Source organism: Schistocerca cancellata, chromosome 6 (genome assembly GCF_023864275.1).
Source record: "Schistocerca cancellata isolate TAMUIC-IGC-003103 chromosome 6, iqSchCanc2.1, whole genome shotgun sequence".
Taxonomy (NCBI): Eukaryota; Metazoa; Arthropoda; class Insecta; order Orthoptera; family Acrididae; genus Schistocerca; species Schistocerca cancellata.
In genome coordinates, this window is record NC_064631.1 from 325695720 (window position 1) to 325715938 (window position 20219).

A 20219-nucleotide genomic window follows, 5' to 3' on the forward strand; every position below is an offset into this window, starting at 1 on the left:
AGATGTGTCCCTTTTACCCCTCCCTATTGGTTCTTTAACAGCATTTTATTCCTGCGCTTACTTACTATTCTGCTGTGCAGCAGTATGAATGTTATTTTACCCTTTTTCATGTGTATAATTCAATACCCTCTGGAATACTTACTTTTCAACGTGGTTCATTTGTGTATCAGTTATGGGCTGAAGACAGAGGAGACCTCTGCCAATGCATCATTACATTATAACAAAATCTTAAGATAGATACCAAACAAAAGCAACTTTGTTGTGGTAGTGGCTAAGAGTGACTTCTTTTGGTGGTGGTACAAGCAGCAATAGCAGTAACAGTATTTTGCGAGAGTGGTATATGGTACTTAAAACACCAATTTTTAAAATTACTTTTTAGGAAACTGTTGCAAATAGCAAGAAAGTCAGTCAGTTACATTTGCATTCCTATTTAATTACGTGGTTTTTATTGTTTGTGGTTGTCAACAGGAAACCAAATGGATGCTTGGGAACTTGGGACTGGGAATTTGAAGGCAGTAATGCTGAATATTGTGGCCTTTATCCACGGGCATGGACAGTTTTTGACATACCAGAGCAGAAAATACGTGTAATTTGTAGACAGATTTCACCAGTAATACCACACAATTACAAGGTATGTATTGGTATTGCTTCATAGGGTAAGTCTTTCCCCATTATAAACTCTGAGTTAGCATCTGTGAAAAATTTCAGAAAGTTCATTGCATATGTGTGAGATTTCTGATGTAATTGTCAATACGCTTTATCAGGCGTTGATGAAATGTTCTGCAATACCTAATAATGTAAGAGAATAAGTTTTTTTTCCTTTTTCCTTTTGTATTTATTTTTATTTTTAGAGATCTTTGCATTTTTATGACACCAAACAATATAAAATAGTCATCTGTGTCAGTTACATTTTTATTAACATCTACTGTATGTTCCAGGATTTTGTGTACCTTTGTCATCTAGTGGATGTGGTTGATTTTTTTCACAATGTGTGTTTCATCTAGATGCAGCCAGGTGTCAGTGATAGGGTTCATTTACCTGAAAAAATAGTTAGTGCATGTCACATTTTTTATGAATGACACTGGAGTCAAATACAACAATGTTATGAAAAGGAAAGCTGCTACTCACCTTATAGCGGAGATGCCAAGTCGCAGATGGGCTCAACAAAAGACTGTCACAAATAAAGCTTTTGGCCGTTAAGGCCTTCATCAACAATAGAGGACACACAAGCCACACACATGACTGCCGTCTCAGGCAGCTGAACCCACACTGAGTAGCAGCACCAGTGCATAATGGGAGTGGTGACTGTGGGGGGCGGGGGGGGGGGGGAGGGGTGCGGCACTAATGAGGAGGCTGGGGCAGGGGGGGGAGGGATAGTATGGTGGGGGTGACAGTGAAATGCTGCAGGTTAGATGGAGGGCGGGGAAGAGGTGGGAAGGGGAAGGGGGGGGGAGTATCTGAAAAGGAGAGAAGTAAAAAGACTGGGTGTGATGGTGGAATGACGGCTTTGTAGTGCTGGAATGGGAACATGGAAGGGGCTGGATGGATGAAGACAGTGACTGACGAAGGTTGAGGCCAGGAGGGTTATGGGAATGTAGGATGTATTGCAGGGAAAGTTCCCACCTGCACAGTTCAGAATAGCTGATGTTGGTGGAAAGGATCCATATGGCACAGGTTGTGAAGCAGTCATTGGAATGAAGGATGTCATGTTTGGCACTGTGTTCAGCAACAGGGTGGTCCACTTGTTTCTTGGCCACAGTATGTCAGTGGCTATTCATGCAGACAGACAGCTTGTTGGCTGTCATGCCCACATAGAATGCAGCACAATTGTTGCAGCTCAGCTTGTAGATCACGTGACTGGTTTCACAGGTAGCCCTGTCTTTGTTGGGATAGGTGATGTTAGTGACCAGACTGGAGTAGGTGGTGGTGGTGGTGGTGGTGGTGGTGGTGGTGGTGGTAGTGGTAGGACATACGGGACAGGTCTTGCATCCAGGTCTATTACAGGGGTATGAGCCATGAGGTGAGGGGTTGGGAATAGGGTTTGTGTAAGGATGGACGAGTATATTGTGTAGGTTCGGTGGACGGCAGAAAACCATTGTGGGAAGCATGGGAAGGATAGTGGGCAGGACATTTCTCATTTCAGGACACGGTGAGAGGTAGTCAAAACCCTGGTGGAGAATGTAATTCAGTTGCTCCAGTCCTGGGTGGTACTGAGTTACAAGGGGAATGCTCCTCTGTGGCCGTACGGTGGGACTTTGGGAGGTGGTGAGAGACTGGAATGACATGGCACAGGAGAATTGTTTTTGTACAAGTTTGGGAGGATAGTTACCGTCTGTGAAGGCGGCGTCATTACATTTCATCCTAGATTTTCCACTGGAGTCAAATACTGTAGACAATAATAAAATATCTAGCAGATAATTCAAATTTGTTGCACACAAAATACATTTGTTTGTAATATTAAGTTGTAGGGGATAACAAAAAAAGTCTGGATATCATATACGAGGGTTATTCCAAAAGTAAGGTCCGATTCGCCGTAACTATTGAAATTTGGCGCCAATGACAAAACACGCATGCGCGCCGACTACCGGCAAGCACAGTAGGTAAGACAATGAAAAATGCACCATTCTACATGTGAACCATTTGGAGCATGAAAAATATCAAGTCGATATTCAGTTTCTTGCCAAGTTCTTAATAACATTTCCTCTGTTATTGTGTTGCAATCACATTAGTGATAAGATGTCGCAACATAGGAATATTGTCCACTTTGGTCGGATATACGCATGCCTTCACAGATCCCCATATGAAGAAATCAAGCGGCATAATGTCGGGTGAACGTGGTGGTCAGGCAATGGGTCCTTCGCATCCGATCCAATGATTGGGAAATTTCCTATCCAGGAACTAGCGAACAGCCATTGACCAATGCGGCAGAGCTCCATCTTGTTGAAAAATGATGTTGGGTTGCAAGTCTTGTATCTGAGGGTACACAACTGCTCCAAAATGTTCAGATACACTGACCCATTCACTGTTTGTTCCACAGAGAAGAACGGTCCAACAATCCTGTCGTGCATTACATCCCTATCAATACACTGCAGCATATCCGCAGCAAATTGTCAGCGTGGTTTGTCGTCCAGTGTCAGATGTTGCAGAATTTGCACTTTGTAAGCACACATATGAAGACGCTGGTGAACTACACAATGCAGTCTTGATTGAGGTGCATCACGTTGCCTAGATGCTTGATGAATTGACTTATATGAGCTTCAAACATTTGTCTGATGTCCTCCACTGTCTCTTCTGAAACTCCATAAAGTACACTGCCTCCTATACCATTCCTTAATTGTTTTCACATCAGGTGGATCACAATCATACACACGACGATAATTTCTTTGCACAGTAATCAGCGATTTTGTTTCTGCAAACCACACTACTGCTTGCACACACTGCTGTGGCGTCGCCATTTTCAGCCCATGTGACCATGCTGCACTCGGGCGATGTACTTGGCACTTCTGATACAGGAATATAAATTCTTTGAGATGCTCTACAATGTGGTGCATTTTTCATTGTTTTATCTACTGTGGTTTTTCTCTCCTGCGTCCTTGAAATCAGGGAGGTTTGAGTGGGACACCCTGTATTATGAGATAAAAAATAAATTACTATAACAGGTGTGAAATTTTCACCTCTACAATGAAAACTTCTAGCGAGAAACTTTTTAAAGAAATAATAAAATTAATTTGGTAACATCTAGACAGCATTACTGTATGTCATGTATGAATGAGATTTACCTGTGGAACACTCAGTGTGTGAGGACTTGCATGACCCCCCCCCCCCCCCCCCCGTATTATTGTTCTGACAGCCCACCTTAATATGACTGAGGATATTCCCTACTGTCCAAAGGGATTAGATTTGTGGATCTTACAGGCTCTTCATCAGTACACTCATCATTGAAAACACTAAAATTCATTATACAAATGTGACTGTAGGATTTTTTTTTCTTTTTTTTCTTTTTTTTTTCAGGAGGAGAATGAAATTTTTTGTGAACATACTTGGAACATTTTGCTTTAAATTGGTATATAAAAGTATTTTCTTTTATGTACAGTTGAGCCATAATGGACCGTGAAGTAGGTGTCACGTTGCAACAATGGTCAGTGATGACTCTGCCACATCGATTCACAGGAAGTTGCTCCCTGTTTACGTGGAGGACACAGTGGATCGCAGCAGTATCCAGCGGTGGTTGCAGAGGTTTAAAGAAGGTGATTTCTCTGCTGGACAAGCGATGATGCAGTAGATCATCAACAGCTGCGAGTGATGTGAATAAGGAGACCATTGATCAAATCATCCAAAATGACAGATGTGTAACGATGCAACAGCTTGCTGAAATGACTCATTTGTCATTGGGTAGTGTGGTATCACTGGTATAGTCACTAGGATACAGAAAAATCTGTGCACAATGGGTGCCTTGATTATGACAAGAGAAATGAAAACGATGAGGAAGAATGTGTGTAAGGGTCTCATAAAGACCTTTACTGAAGAGTGGAAACAGTGTTTTGATGGCGTCATTACCCAGGATGAAACATGGTTGTTTTTGTCCGAACCTGACAGCAAGACCCAAGCCATGGAGTGGCGTCATCCGGGTTCCCCTCGGAAGAAGAAACCAAGACTTTCAAGAACTGCAGGCCGAAAGGTGATGGCCTCCTCTTTCTGTGATCAGTGTGGTGTCATTTTCATTGACTTTTTGGAACCTAGCTCCACAATTAACTGGGAGCATTGCTGTTTGTCATTGGACAAGCTGCAATGTGCCATCAAGACCCACAGACCACAGCTTCAGGGTCAGCTCATCAGATTAAACCATGACAATGCCAAACCCCCATACAGCCCTTACGATGTAGGAGAAAATGAGGAAAATGGGTGGAAAATTGTTCCTCATCCTCCCTACAGTCCGGACTTAGCGCCATTTGATTTTTACCTCTTTGGTTGTCTAAAGGCCCACCTGCGTGGTAAAACATTTGACTGTGAGAAAGATCTTATTTCCTCTGTCAAGCGATGATGTAAAAGTCAATCCCCAGAATTTTACCATAGTGCATTTACATCATGGAAAGAATGTTGGGCCAGATGCATCACAGCTGATGGAGGCTACATTAAGTAGGCTCAATGTATAGCTAAATGTTCCAAGTTGTTGTTGTTGTTGTTGTTGTTGTTGTTGGGGTGTTCAGTCCAGAGACTGGTTTGATGCAGCTCTCCATGCTACTCTATCCTGCGCAAGCTTCTACATCTCCCAATACCTACTGCAACCTACATCCTTCTGAATCTGTTTAGTGTATTCATCTCTTGGTCTCCCTCTATGATTTTTACCCTCCACGCTGCCCTCCAATACTAAATTGGTGATCCCTTGATGTCTCAGAACATGTCCTACCAACCGATCCCTTCTTCTAGTCAAGTTGTGCCACAAATTTCTCTTCTCCCCAATTCTATTCAATACCTCCTCATTAGTTGTGTGATCTACCCATCTAATCTTCAGCATTCTTCTGTAGCACCACATTTCGAAAGCTTCTATTCTCTTCTTGTCTAAACTATTTATCGTCCACATTTCACTTCCATACATGGCTACACTCCATACAAATACTTTCAGAAACGACTTCTTGACACTTAAATCTATACTTGATGTTAACAAATTTCTCTTCTTCAGAAACACTTTCCTTGCCATTGACAGGCTACATTTTATATCATCTCTACTTCGACCATCATCAGTTACTTTGCTCCCCAAATAGCAAAACTCATTTACCATTTTAAATTCTCATTTCCTAATCTAATTCCTGCAGCATCACCCGAATTAATTCGACTACATTCCATTATCCTCATTTTGCTTTTGTTGATGTTCATCTTATATCCTCCTTTCGAGACACTGTCCATTCCGTTCAGCTGCTCTTCCAGGTCCTTTGCTGTCTCTGACAGAATTACAATGTCATCGGCGAACCTCAAAGTTTTAATTTCTTCTCTATGGATTTTAATTCCTACTCCAAATTTTTCTTTTGTTGCTTTTACTGCTTGGTCAGTATGCAGATTGAATAACATCAGGGATAGGCTACAACCGTGTCTCACTCCCTTCCCAACCACTCCTTCCCTTTCATGTCCCTCGACTCCCTCCAGGTATGATCACAAAAACTTTCATTCTCCTCCTGCAAAAACTAAAAAATTAGAGACGACTGTGCAAAACTTTTTGAACACCCTTTGTACTTTAATACCAAATACATTTGTTCAGATGGTTTTGTGAAACCTAGATTTTGTCCCTATACATTATCGGCCTGTTATCTTCAATATGCAATAAAAGTGTAGCGCTCCAAAATGTAACTCTTAAGGTTGCATTATCCATTTGTTCCATAAAAAATTTGTGTATACCATCAATTTTCTTGGAATTAAAATCTAGGTCATTTAGAAGGAGAAAAATATTTATTTTTGAGGCCTCATACTCAATTTTGTGTTGTAGCTATGCTTTATCACTCATAATTGCATGTAAAGTAGAATGAGTTCATGGAACAAAGCGTAACCAAACTCGTGGAAGTAGGAAATTGGGATAGCAGACAAGCTAGTGCGTAACGTGGCAACATTGCAGGGCAAGGGATGGAGTAGGGTGAGACATAAGCAGTGACCTTGAGCAAACTTTCTAGTCTTGCATCTAGGTCAGTAACAAGGATATGAGCCATGAGACAAGTGGTTGGGAGAAGGGACAGACAAGGATATTGTGTAGGTTTTGTGGGCAGCAGAATACTAGGAATTCCACAATGAGTGGGATGGGGAGAATATTTCTAATTGCAGGACAGGATGGAATGTAATTGAAACCCTGGCAGAGATTGTGATTCATTTGTTCCAGTCCCGGGTTGTCCTGAGACACGCTTAGGAGTGATTATTTGTGGCTGGATAGTGGATATGGTAGGTGACTGGTGAGACAAGACTTGTGAGACCTGTTTCTGGACAAGGCGGGAGGGTAATTTCGGTCTCTGAAGGACCCAATGAGACTCTTGGTGTATTTAAAGAGGGACCGCTCATCACTACAGATGCTATGACCATGGCTAGGCTGTATGAAAGATCTCTCTTGGTTTAGAATGGGTGGAAGCTGTCAGAGAGGAGATACTGATGGTGGTTGATAGGTTTGATGTGGACTGAGGTACTGATGTAACCATCCTTGAGGTTGAAGTCAATATCGAGGAAGGTGACTTGTTGAACTGAGGAGCAACAGCTGTAGCAAATGGAGGAGAATGTGTTGAGGTTTTGGAGGAATGTGTATCTGGTGTCCTCACACTCTGTCCAGATCATGTCATCAGTGAATGTGAACCAGGTAAGGGGTTTGGGATACTGGGTGGTTACTAAAGATTCCTGTAGATGGTCCAAGAATAGATTATAATAGGATGGCACCAATGTTGTAGCATGGGCTTGTTTGTAGGTGATACCCTCAAAGGAGAAGTAATTGTGGGAAAGGTAATTGTGGCCAGGAAGGAGATTGTAGGTTTGGATTCAGTCAGATGTTAGAAAAATATCAGCAAGGTCCTCGGCATTGGGGGTGTTTGTGTAGAGGGAGGTGATATCGACAGTGGTGAGCATTGTGCTGGGTGGCATTGGAACACCAACAGTGAAAGTGGGTGGAGGAAATGGTTGAAGTCTTTTGTATGGGAAAGTAGGTTGTGGTAATAGGCTAAAGGTGTTGGTCTGCAAGGTCAGAGATACTTTCTGTGGGAGCACAATTAGCAGTCATAATGGGGTGGTCGTGGTGGTTAGCTTTATGAATTTTAGGAAGCATGTAGAAGGTAGAACTCCAGGCAGTGGTGTGGGTGACAAGAGAGATAGACTTAGGGAAGAGGTTGTGGGATGGACTTGAGGATTTGCAAAGGGACTGTAGATCTTGCTGAGTATCTAAAATGAGGTCACTGTTGTAGGACTTGTAGGTGAACCTATCTGATAAAGGTGGTGGAGACCCTACGAGAGGTAATGCCTTGAGTCGTAACCACATTGGTGCAGGCTTTGTCAGCAAGCAGGATTATAAGGTCGGGGTCCAATTTTAGTTGCTGGATTGTGGTTCTTTATGTGGATGTTAGGTTGGTTTCCATGTTTAAGGATTTGGAAATAAGGTTTGAGATACAGAAATTCTAGGAAGTTAACAGGGGATGATTTATGGCAGTATGGGTGGATCACAGTTGGATTGAGGAGTAAACTGAGTCAGGTATGGCTCAGTATTGGTTTTGGATTGAGTCTGATTGTTATGGTTAGTGGCAAATAGTGTTTCCATTGTAGGGACTGGGAGAAGGAGAGAATGCCTTCAATTACTCAAGCATGATTGAATTTGGGAGTGGGGTAAAAGGTAGGCCTTTGGAAAGAACTGATATTTCTGTGCAAAAAACGTTTTGAGTGCAGATTCTTGATCGTGTTTTGGGTTTATTTAGGTTGTGGTTTCTGTGGAGTGACAGGAGGGAGTTTCTGAGTGTATGGTAAATGTAGTAGGTATGCAGCTCAGTGGTTGTCAGCTATCGGGGGATACAGGGGAGGTTTGATGGCTCTTTCAGTGGTGGTCGATGAAATGTGCAGTGTGTGCTGGACAGGGGAGTGGAGAGCTGGCTGTTCACAAATGAGGATGTTTAGAGCTGACACAAATTTTTATTTCAATTTCTTTTCCTTTTTTCTAAAAGTGCATCAACAAGTTGCTGGATGTGGTGCCCATTGTCTTTTCAGTGACCCAGGTGCTGGAAGTGGCATGGGTGGCTGTGGCTGCAATGTAGCATATCCCATCAGCTGTCGTAAGAGCAGGATGCAGGGAAGGCTGAAAATTCTTGCTCTGTGACAGAGAACTGAATAAGTGAGTGGGTCACACTACAAGGAACTACACTACTGTCTGATGATAATTAAAAACACAGAGCCATAGTGCAAAACAGTACTTAAGCGTTACCATAAGTCTTTACAAGTTCTGGCTGCTTCATGTTTATAATTGCGCATTCCCTAATGCAATGCTATGAAGGTAAACAAGAAATGCATTAATGAAAATATGCTCACCACAGTAAATTTTTAACATTAGAAAAAGAAAACACTGAGTGGATACAAACAAACATGCCACATCAAAGAGTATAATAGCTGATGTTTCTCTAAATGCCTAGTTAATAATCCAAATTAGCATGCATATCAAGCAAGTAGTGGCCATTGTAAGACACACTGTAGGGTAATCAAACTAGGGAATTCAGTGAGTATCTTAATTAGCTTGGCGCCATTTAGAACTATGTAAATAGCCCCTTATAACAAACTATGACTGCTCTTACAGGCACGAGCCATAACTTATACTACACAACTCAATTTCCACCAAGTGAGAATCAATTCTTGGCATAGGACTTTAGAAGAGGGAACTAAAGTCCACCACTGAGAGAAGTGGACAATGATGACAACAAATGCATGTCCATTTTTCCTTTACTACTACACAAGGTCAGCTAAATAACTGTGGAGATGACCATAACATGGACAAACATAAAACATGCTCATACAGTGAGCCACAAGGCACTCAGAATGCACCGTTACAATTCTGAGACTACACATCTATCAAAGACAAGTCTGTCCCCCCTCCCTCCCCTCCCTCCCCCCCCCCAAATTACAACAGAAACACAACGGTGACACCATTAAACAAATCCACAAAATTTTTCTGTGCTTACCTGTAACTGTGCTCTTGCTGGACCACATGAAGCGCCATCTGAGAATTTTCTTTCATCTCGTCTGTTGTTGGAAATCTTCATCTTTTCCGTGGAGTTTTGAACTTTGGAAGTAAAAAAAGTCCACAGAGACCAGGTCTGGAGAGTATGGAGGATGAGGCAGCAGAGTGATTTCATTTTTTGTGCAACAGTTGTGGACCAACTGGGATGAATGTATGGGTGTGTTATCTGATGCTAGAGCCATGAATTGTTTCGCCACATTTCAGGCCATTTCCTTCTCACATTTTCTTGCAGGCATCACAACACATCCCGATAGTAGCATCAATTAACAGTATCCCTGTGGCACGAATTCATGATGAACTAATCCTTCAAAGTCAAAGAAAACTAGCATGGCTTTGACATTTGTCCTTACCTGATGAGCTTTTTTTGGTCTTGGAGAACCTTTCCTAACCCATTGTGAAGAGTGAACCTTGGTCTCAACATCATAATGGTAGACCCACGCCTCATAACCAGTTAAGAGTCTCTTAAGGAACTTCTTGTTCTCATTTGCATGATCCAAAAGCTCTTCACAGATTGCGAGGCAAAGGTCTTTCTGGTCTTTACTCACGAGCTGTGGGATGAACTTTGCAGTGACATGATGCATTCTAAGATGCTCTGTCAGGATTTCATGAGATGTTTCAATTGAAATGTTACATACTTTAGCAATCTCTCAGACAGTCAGTCTTCAATTTGTGTGGACAATTTGTTTAACGTTTCTGACATGAGCGCCGTCGGTAAACAACGAAGGGTGTCCTGAACGAGAGTCATCGTTAATTTCATCTGGCCATTTTTAAACAGTGTGAACAATTCAAACACCGAGTACGGCATAAGTATTCATCAGCGTAGGCTTCCTGCATCAGTTGGTGTGTGTCTGTAAAGGTTTTCTTGAGTTTCACACAGAATTTAATATCAGATGCATTGTTCCTCTAACTCTGCCATCTCGTAATTCGCAAACTGTGTGACAAAACATTCTGTTCAATACAGCACTGAACAATAACTAAGAGACATAAACACTGAAACTTCTGTCAGTTATGTATTAAACAGGAGGGATACCAACTGCATTTCACTCCAACACATCATTGGCACAAAATTATGAATGTTTGGAAATTGTTTGAACAGAGATCACACAACCAGACAAATATAACACAAATACTGTGTCAGAGACAGCTCTCACAAACATGTTCACAGATCATGGCACCAAGTGGACGTGTAATGAACCAGTCTCAATTTTGATGACTGGTATTGCACACCATACATACACAGTATATGTCACAGTCTTCCTCTCAGAAACATGCAGACTATTTCCTCGGCATTAAACAAAACTCGTGTCATATCACTAAGACACTGAATCATCCGGATTTCAAACAGTAGCTACATGGTCTTAACACACACAAGACAGCCAAATTATACACCACTATCTTTCACATGGTTAAACTAGCAGACACACATAACACATGTGTGCCTCATTACCGAATACATATCACAGTGGAACTACTTGCAGTGGACTATACTAATGATATTCTGAGAGTACGATGTCAAGAAAGGAGGAGCACATATGCCAAGCCACCAGCAACAACATGAACACTGAAAGGTGAGAAGCACGACTAGAGAACTGAACAAATGTTTAGCTGACCATAGGTACTAAGAAAGACACGAAATAGTATGTTGAGTCCACTACTGCATGCGCGACACGAAGAGAACTTGATCCCGACCGCATGTGGCATCCAAGACTATCAGATAATTCTGTTCTGAAGCACATTCTGTGGAGAAGCCCCCCCTTCCTCCCTTCCCAGGCTACTGTAAGTGTGAAGTCACTGAAACAGCTACCAGGGAGCATCAGATGCACAGACAGCACCCCACACTTAAGATGGCAGGATTTTTCAAATGCATGCATGTCAGGTGAAACACTGGACAATGAATAGTGATAGTTCTAGACAGGAGTATGAAATGAAGAGATTGGACAGGTTTTTGAGGTGGTGGTGTGCATGCTAATCTCACCAGTCACCTACCACATCCAACATACCCCACATATCCACTGCCTGGCTACACAAGAGCACTCCTCCTGTGACTCAGTACCGTGCAGTGCTGGAACAGCTTTGTGCTGAAATGAGAAATTCCTCTCCATGCCTCCCACAGTGGTATTCTGCTGCTTCCCCCCCCCCCCCCCTCCCCATCCCCTTCTCCAAGCAAGCCGAGCTGACGCGATATTTTGTCTGTACCTGCTCCCAACCTCTTCTGTCTTTGCTCATATCCTTGCAATAGATCAAGATGCAAGACCCTGACCCATACATCCTCTCACTCTCATATACTCCATTCTAGGCAGTGCCATCTCCTACCCTGTCAAAAGGCAGGGGCACCTGTGGACATGACAATTAACAAACTATCTGTGTGAATGGCCATTGCCGAACTGTGACCAGGAGACAGCTGGACCTCCCTGTTGCCTAACATGCTGCCCAGTATGATGTGCATTGCTTAAATTACTATACAGCCTGTGTCGTTTGTATTCTTCCCACCAACACCAGCTTTTCTGAATTGCTCGGGTGGCAGTTCTCTCTATTGCCCGCCTGCCTATCCCCTTCCCTTCTCCCATCTGAGTACTCACACACCTCCTATTGTGCCATTGCCCTTACATAGTTGTTTCCACTTCTCCAATTCTCTCCATCCTCTTTCCTCCTCCTCTCACCTCCTCCCCCCTTTCCACATTACCCCTTCCTCCCTACACACACACACACACACACACACACACACACACACACACACACACACACACACACACACACAGAGCCTCCGTAGTAGTTAGCTCTATCCTGTCTGCACCACATCCCTACACCCTCGGCAGGGGGCAGCACTAGGTTCTCCCTCCACCCCTACCCTGCTAACCCTCCCTCTCTTAAATCCACACCTCTTCCTTATCCCCACTACCAACCACAGCTACATTGCTGCTTGTGCCAGATGCAGTCGCAATTGGTCCTTCATGCACAGAGACAGTAGCCATTTGTGTGTGTGTGTGTGTGTGTGTGTGTGTGTGTGTGTGTGTTTGTGTTTTTCTACTTCTGAAGGAGCACTTGTGCAGAAGCTGATATTTTTTAACATTAGTTTCCATTGTTTCTGTTTGTGACTCAATGCTTTCTCTACATGGTTTGCAGCAATCTGTCCTTCACGTGTATTTCTTTTTGGGCCTCAACACTTCCTCTGTATGGTTTGTAGCAATCTATCCTTCACATACATTTCTTTTTGTGCAGATGATAGATGTTACGTTGAATGTGATAAAGTGTGTAAAAGCTCCATACTGAGAGACTGTAAATTTTGCAAGTATTAGAATTAGAAAATATGTCCACTGTGTTTTGTCATAGTTTTTGTACTCGCTTGGTCATTTGCAGGATAGTTCTTTACCAGGAGGGGTATTTGTTTGGCTTGTAGAAAATAATAGTGGAGAAGACAAACATGTTAGCATCACTTTTACATTCAAGAATGGTGTTGGAACCAAAGAAGACAAAGCAGGTTGGTTCCTCTTCTTATTGTTAATACATTAGTTGATAAGCATTTTTGCTTTCATTATGTAAAAGTGGAATTTGGTTGTTGTCTGTCACTGTACTAGTGCCCTTGACTTATTGGGTAACTATGTTATCTTTTGTCTAATGGCATTGTAGACAGAGGGGCACCCACTGAACTTAGTCCACAGCTCCTGATTTTCTGGGGGCTTTAATACACACAATATGCTGTTTTGTTCTACCTGCCTCTGCCCCTGTAGTCAAGTTACTGAGAGCCTCATGTCTTCAGAAACTTCATGCCTGCTAAATGCTTTATGGACCACACACTTAAACACTGCTACAAGATGCACTTATACCAACATATTCATGACACCTTTGAAGACATCCTGTCCCATTTTGGGCTGTAGAGCGCTGCTCTGTAATCAAAGAACAAGCAGCTGCTCTGTAATCAAAGAACAAGCAGCAAAGTCCAAAGATTGAAGTACGAAACCTCACAGCATTTCATGTGATAAAGGAAAATGGCAGTACTTAATTAATGAGAACAAAAGGAGATTGGCAATAGCTCCTGAACTCAACTAATAGTTTCATTAACCAACACATGCTAGGGAGGCCGTCAGACACAATTCGGGGAAAAGTCGAAAGGGCCCATTTAATGCCATATTGAAGGAGGCATGTGTTTTGATGAGCCAAGTCGACATTGACCATGCTCTTGCAAAATATTTTACTCGGCTAACTGCTACCACCAACTAGGGCCCAGTTTTGTATGCTATCTTGCTGTTGCTGAAAGGGATGGTTGACGCTTCAGTTTCATCAGTAGTAATGAAGTTTGCAACCACCTTTTTCCACGTGAGAGCTAGATTTAACATTGTCTTCACACTTTAGCAGTTAAGTGGAAATCCTAAGTAAATCTTCCTCAAAACTTTAACTTTAAAGTTAGTTTGGATAACAGAACTGTTTCCTGAGTCATGAAAGGCCACCCCCATTAAACGCTGAAAGAATAATATGTGCTCAAATAGTTACTATACTGGTGCCCTCACTTGGTAACATGAGAAAGGTCTTGGAAAAGATGGATCAAATGTATCCTTGTACAAGAGTTCAGTCATATCCAGGATTCATTGTGTGTGCATTCATGAGCTATTGTTCCATTGTTGATAAACCTGATCCTGTATCCATAAATTAGTTGAAGTATACAATTGTATACATGAATTTTCAACAATAAATTGTAAATCTGCAATGTAATTGGGAAAAAAACAGGAACTTGCCTGCAACTAATTTGTTTTACACACCACTTTTAGTTAAGGAAATTAAAAAAAAACTGTGTTTAATAACTCTGTGGTAGTGACATTGTCATTGATCACATTACCATTACCATTACTGTCGTGCAGTGGTGGTGTTGTGAGTTGCTGCTGGTGTATTTTACACAGCCAGTATCTCTTTGAATTTTCTGCCAGATGTTGAGATGTATTTTGTCATGGGAATTATTTAAAGCATCTTGCATTGAAGGCCTGTGCTAAATCTTTATTTTCTGTAAAATGTCGCTAATCTTGGACATTTTGCATTCTTTTGAATCTGGCATGCTTTTTCATTTCCTGACTTATTTTTTATACCTGGGGGGAGCTGTTACAGCTCTTATTCATTTACTAATAAGGAGAGGTCCCCAGTGGTGGGATCAGGTTTTTGAAACTATCTGTACAGTTATGTGCATTAAGACCCCAGGTATCGCACACTGCAGCCATTCAACTTAGCAGGCCTTCATTTGCGAGTAATTGATGAAAAAAGTTTGGAATTTTATATGACGCTTAGTAGCATTAAAAAAGTTGTATTACACATATTGGTTGCTAGGGTATGAGCATGATGCCACTATGCAAGGTTGTTGTTGATTCGAATCACGTCAGGTGCACCAATTTTCTTAATTGTTAAACCTTTATTGAAATGATTTTGCTTGTTTTACTCAACTAATTGATTTAAATGTAATTTTTTATTCCCATTTTCTTGTCACATCATTTTAATCCTTCTTCATCTCATTTTTCTTCCTAATATTCTTTTTCCACTTGAAATCTTTGTTCACGTGTTTTAAATTAATTTTATTGGTAAATTTTGATTTTTTTTTTACTGTCTTTTTTTCCTGTCCAGGTTATTTCATTTATTGTATCTATTTGTCATTTGGCTTGAATTTCATTTTAATTATAAAACCTTCATTCATTTTAATCTTCATCTGCATTATTTTGTCCATAGTGCAGTTGGAATTTAGGCTATGTGTTAAATGTTTGTATGACAGTTACAAGGGGGAGGGGAATTTCGCATGTCTTGTAACCAAAAATACATTTTTCATACCATTGCACAGTCAGTATAAATAAAATATTTTGTCTTTTGTTTTTTGACTGATAGATTGGAATTTTCAAATAATTGAATACTCACATAGGGAAATATAAAATTAATTACTCATTCACAGAAATTTTGAACAGAAAAAGAATGATATCAAGAATAAATGAAACAAATTAAAAAGTTCATCCAGTGCCTAAAGTGATGGTGATACAAAGGAATAGAAATAAAAAATTACGTTTAAATCAATTAGTTGAAAAAATGATGATCAGAGTAATTTCAATAAAGATTTAAAAATAAAAAAAATTGATGCACCTAATGTAATTCAAACCCACAACATGCTGCTAGGGATGCCTGAACCCTATCTATTACACCACCCAACAGTATACATAGTTTTTTTAATGCTGTTGAGTGTCATACAAAATTCCAAAATACAGTCTGGAACCGCGCGACTGCTATGGTCGCAGGTTCGAATCCTGCCTCGGGCATAGGTGTGTGTGATGTCCTTAGGTTAGCTAGGTTTAAGTAGTTCTAAGTTCTAGGGGACTGAAGTTAAGTCCCATAATGCTCAGAGCCATTTGAACCATACCAGGGTCAGTGGCTGCGGAGTGTAACACTTGGGAGCCTAACCTACATCATCGTATACTTGGTTTCAACAAGTCGATCCCACTACTGGTGACCCCTCCTAGCAAGTATGACTTTCTTACATGCCATCAAAACAGCATGACAGGCACAAAAAATGCAACACTTCAGTTTATTACAAAAACTGAAATTTATTTTAAATTTGACACTTTTTATGACACTGATCCACTGTCTTACAGTGGAATATTGTGCTATGCTCCCATGTAAGTGTCCAAAAATGGGAAACGAAAGACAGTTTTAAACAAATTTAACAAATTTAGTGAGAGATGCACACGTCAATAAAGTTATGAATAAGCTCTAAAAGGTAACACATGTCTGTTCTGATGTTATACACTTCACAGACCTCGGGTACAATGTCGGAGACCTCTGTTCGCATCTTCAAAAGCATGTATTGCCACCTCTTGCACCAATGGTGGCATTCAACCTTTCAGGCATGCTCCTGATTAATGCAGTAGTGTCCTATTGATGAATCACATGCCATTCTTCCAGGAGTGCATCCCGTATGTTCTATAGGGTCTGTGGATAGTTCTGACGGGCTCTTCTCCTTAGCTGGTTCCAAACATGCTAAATAGGATTCAAATCACGACTTTGAGCAGGCCAACCCATAGCATGAATCCCTATTTCATCCAAGGACTCTTGCACAATTCTCACAAGATGTGGGCATGCATTGTAAAAAAAGTCATCAATAAATGGAGCAAAAGTCAAAACATGCTCCAGAAGGATTTCTCCCACATGCTAATGTGCGGTAAGGCTCCCATGCTCCGCTAAGACTAAATCCGTCCTTACAGGTGTATTGATTCCTGCCCACATCATCACAGAAGTGCCCTGAAGAGGGAATACCTTTCCCCTGGCATTTTCCAGACCCTCTGACTTCCATTAGGTGATTGGAGGCTAAATCGTGACTCAGCGGTGAACAACACTTGATCCCATTCTTGGGCTGTCCAGTCAAAATGTTCACTTGTGAAATGTAGTCGAACTGTGCAATGCTTTCTGATGAGTTCTGGACCTGTAGCAGGTCTTCTGTACTGAAGATTAGCTTCATCCAGTCTTCTGTAAATGGTTTTCTCACTGACATTGACCCCTCAAACCTGGTGGATGATTTTGTGCTTCAGTAGTAGTGGTGGTGTGACGGTTGCAGAGAACTTGAAGTTGTCAAAAGCAGTTATCTCTCTCTGATGTTGCATTTCTAGGGCCTCTTCCTGGTCTCCTTGCAAAGCCTCCTGTTTCCATGTACTTTCATACAGTTCTGTAAATTATGGGTGGCATAGTCCTCAACACTTTTGCAACGTAATACATGCGGCAGCCATCTTCCACTGAAGCAACAGCTTTCACAGCTTGTTCAGGGCTTAATGGCATATTTACTCCAGAAAGTTGATTACAACAATCACAGAGTGATATTACACAGAAGTGCGATTGAAAGGGCAACAATTCAGGTACAACAATAAGCACTACAAGAGTGGGAAAACATAATTTGCTCACATTCAGTGGTGTGTTTTGCAGATTGTGTGGGGAAAACAAAGGGGAGTTCAATAAACAATTAACAGTTCAGTGTTTGCCTGCAAAGCGACGCCAGTAACATACCCTATCTCAAAAAAACTGATTGAAGTGCTTAATTTTGATTAAATAGATAATTACTCAATTGATTACACATCATTTATTGGGTGTTGCATTGTTCATGCCGGCCAATGTATTTCTGTGAATTTAAGCCACATCTAGTCTATAAGTATATAGTTAGTTTGGAAGGAATGGAGTCTGTCTCTTAACAAGGCCCTAAGCGAATGTTTATCTGTCTTATTTAAAAGATATATTTTTGTTTGGTTTTGGTGGATTTTGATGATGTTATGCTATTCAATCTCACTACAGGGTGAATACGACCTGGGACAACTGGGAAATCAGGGAAAACCCCAGGAATTTTTTCATTCGGGAAAGAACAGGGAAAAACCCAGGAATTTTTTCATTCCAGGAATTTTTCATTGTTTTAATTTTCAAATACATTTTTGATTTTTGACAGGTAAGAATTAGTGCTGTAGTGAAGAATGTTACTGTATCCTGCTACTGGAGAATAATACTGCGGTGATAAAACATAAACGAGAGAAAAAAAAATAAAACTTTAGTTGCAAAGGAAATGCGCCATATATAACAACGAAACATCATGCACACACAAGTGTCTGCAATCAGCAAAACTATATCAAAGGTCTTAGGGCAAAGACTATGTAATACTTTGTAACATAAACTACTTTCTAGGAGTGTGATGTCACAACAGCTTACATTAGGTTCGTTTGAGCAGTTGCCAGTTTGCTCATGCACATGTGCAGTTGACTCGCGTATGAGCAGTACCTTCTCCTGCTTCTGACTATTTGGAAGTGTGGCTGTTAGCTGTATTGGCAGTAGCAGCAAGCAGGCAGATGCTAATGAGAGAGATTTTTCTGACGCACCCTAGCTGCCAGATTCGTGCATGCGCAGAGGTGTCTGAGTTGTTGTGGGGAGGGGAGGTAGCCTCCACGTGACCTGTGTTTGCGTTAAGTGATTTCACTGTTTCCTCTTTGTTTACAGCTCCCACGTCAAATGAAAACAAAATGGATTTCTGTGGCTGGGAGCTACCAAGTGAATTAAAGTTTTCTGGTTTTATTTTATTTCCAAGTTTTTAGCAGTCAAGCATTAATTGCCTTGCAGAACAATGAAGTTAGTTTTGTCAGTTTGCTAAAGAAATATGTCTTTATTAATCTTTTCTGCTGAGGCAATCAATTTATTTGAAACCAAGTGTTTTAATCCACAGTATTGGCTAGTTCCAATTGTGAACTGAATTTCAAGTGCACGTTTTCATTTTCTGCCATGTATGGCATTATGCCATAATAAAGAACCAAACATGATTGTACAGTACTGGTACTCCAAGAAAATTTACATCCCAAAAACCACAGTTAAAAGGTTAATATCAGGTGGGACATACTTCATTGTGAATCTGCACCAACCAATGTGCACCTCAAACCAAATTATAGTAATAGATTTAGTGCAGCCAAACTGGCCATTTAGAGTGTGAAGTACAGGAATTATTCTCTATTCACTATTATTATTCTTAGTCACTACAGAATTTCACAAGCAATTCTGTTCTCATCCTACAGATTAACGCGTGATATCTCTCACACTGGTCACTGCACCTCACACGCATATACAGCACGTGCTGGGCTCGTGAAAATTCTGGGTGTTGCACGGTTTGTGGTAAAATACATGCACAGAGTGTCTTGTCATTACATTGTGGAGTTCATTTCCTCCCTGTGTCCATTCACAGTTTATCGTGGCATCTGTAACATAGAAATCCTTCCATATCTTGTGTTTATTCTCATGTAGTTCTGTCAGTAAGTCCTGGTAGGCTGTCATCACTGGTAGTAAGTGCTTCAGTCGCAGCTCTTCTATGAAGAAGGGCTCTCTCTCCAATTCATACACAAGCCGCGAGAGTATGTGTTTGGAGCGACATGGCACCCTTTTTAAGTAAGTAGCCTTCAGCTTCTCTATTTTTTTGAGATCTGCCTTCTTCAGATGAATCCATTTGTTTTCCAATCTGTAAATTGAAACAGGTTCAAGTTTGAGTTCAAACAGTCATAGGGCTGTTTCCAGGGAGAGTTTACCTGTTGACTTCCTCCTCTTCCAAAGGTTGTGGAGACTGTCTTCTCTTCATTTGGGTCGTTTTTTCATGCCCAGTACACTAACTGGTTGAAGGTTTACTGCACATCATCCTCAGAAACTGAGATTGATGCCATACTGTATGCGTACACGAGTAGATTTAGATTGGTGGGTTTTATTGTCTCAATGATGTCTGCCATAGCTAAGATGAATAGTAAGGGGCTCAGTGCATCACCTTGCCACACTCCAACTGTTTGCTGTATCAGGCTGGACGTATGTATACCATCATGTATCTCCACCCAGTTGTTAGTGAGAAGATCTCTAATGATCGGTAACAGGTAATGTCTTGGACCTAAGGCGGTTTCCAATTTCTTCATTAGAATGGATCTACTGATTTTGTCGAATGTCTTGGTGTAGTCTATAAAATTGCATGAAG

At 41.2% G+C, this 20219-nt stretch overlaps 1 protein-coding gene across 1 annotated transcript in view; it reads left to right on the forward strand.

Moving 5' to 3' along the window:
* The window catches only part of LOC126190965 (non-lysosomal glucosylceramidase), a 250969-nt gene that overhangs the window by 83846 nt on the left and 146904 nt on the right, over positions 1-20219 (forward strand). Inside the window, exons 4-5 of the mRNA XM_049931627.1 lie at positions 469-631; positions 13091-13211. Coding sequence (XP_049787584.1) covers positions 469-631; positions 13091-13211 — 284 coding nt within the window. The remainder of the gene's footprint in view (positions 1-468; positions 632-13090; positions 13212-20219) is intronic.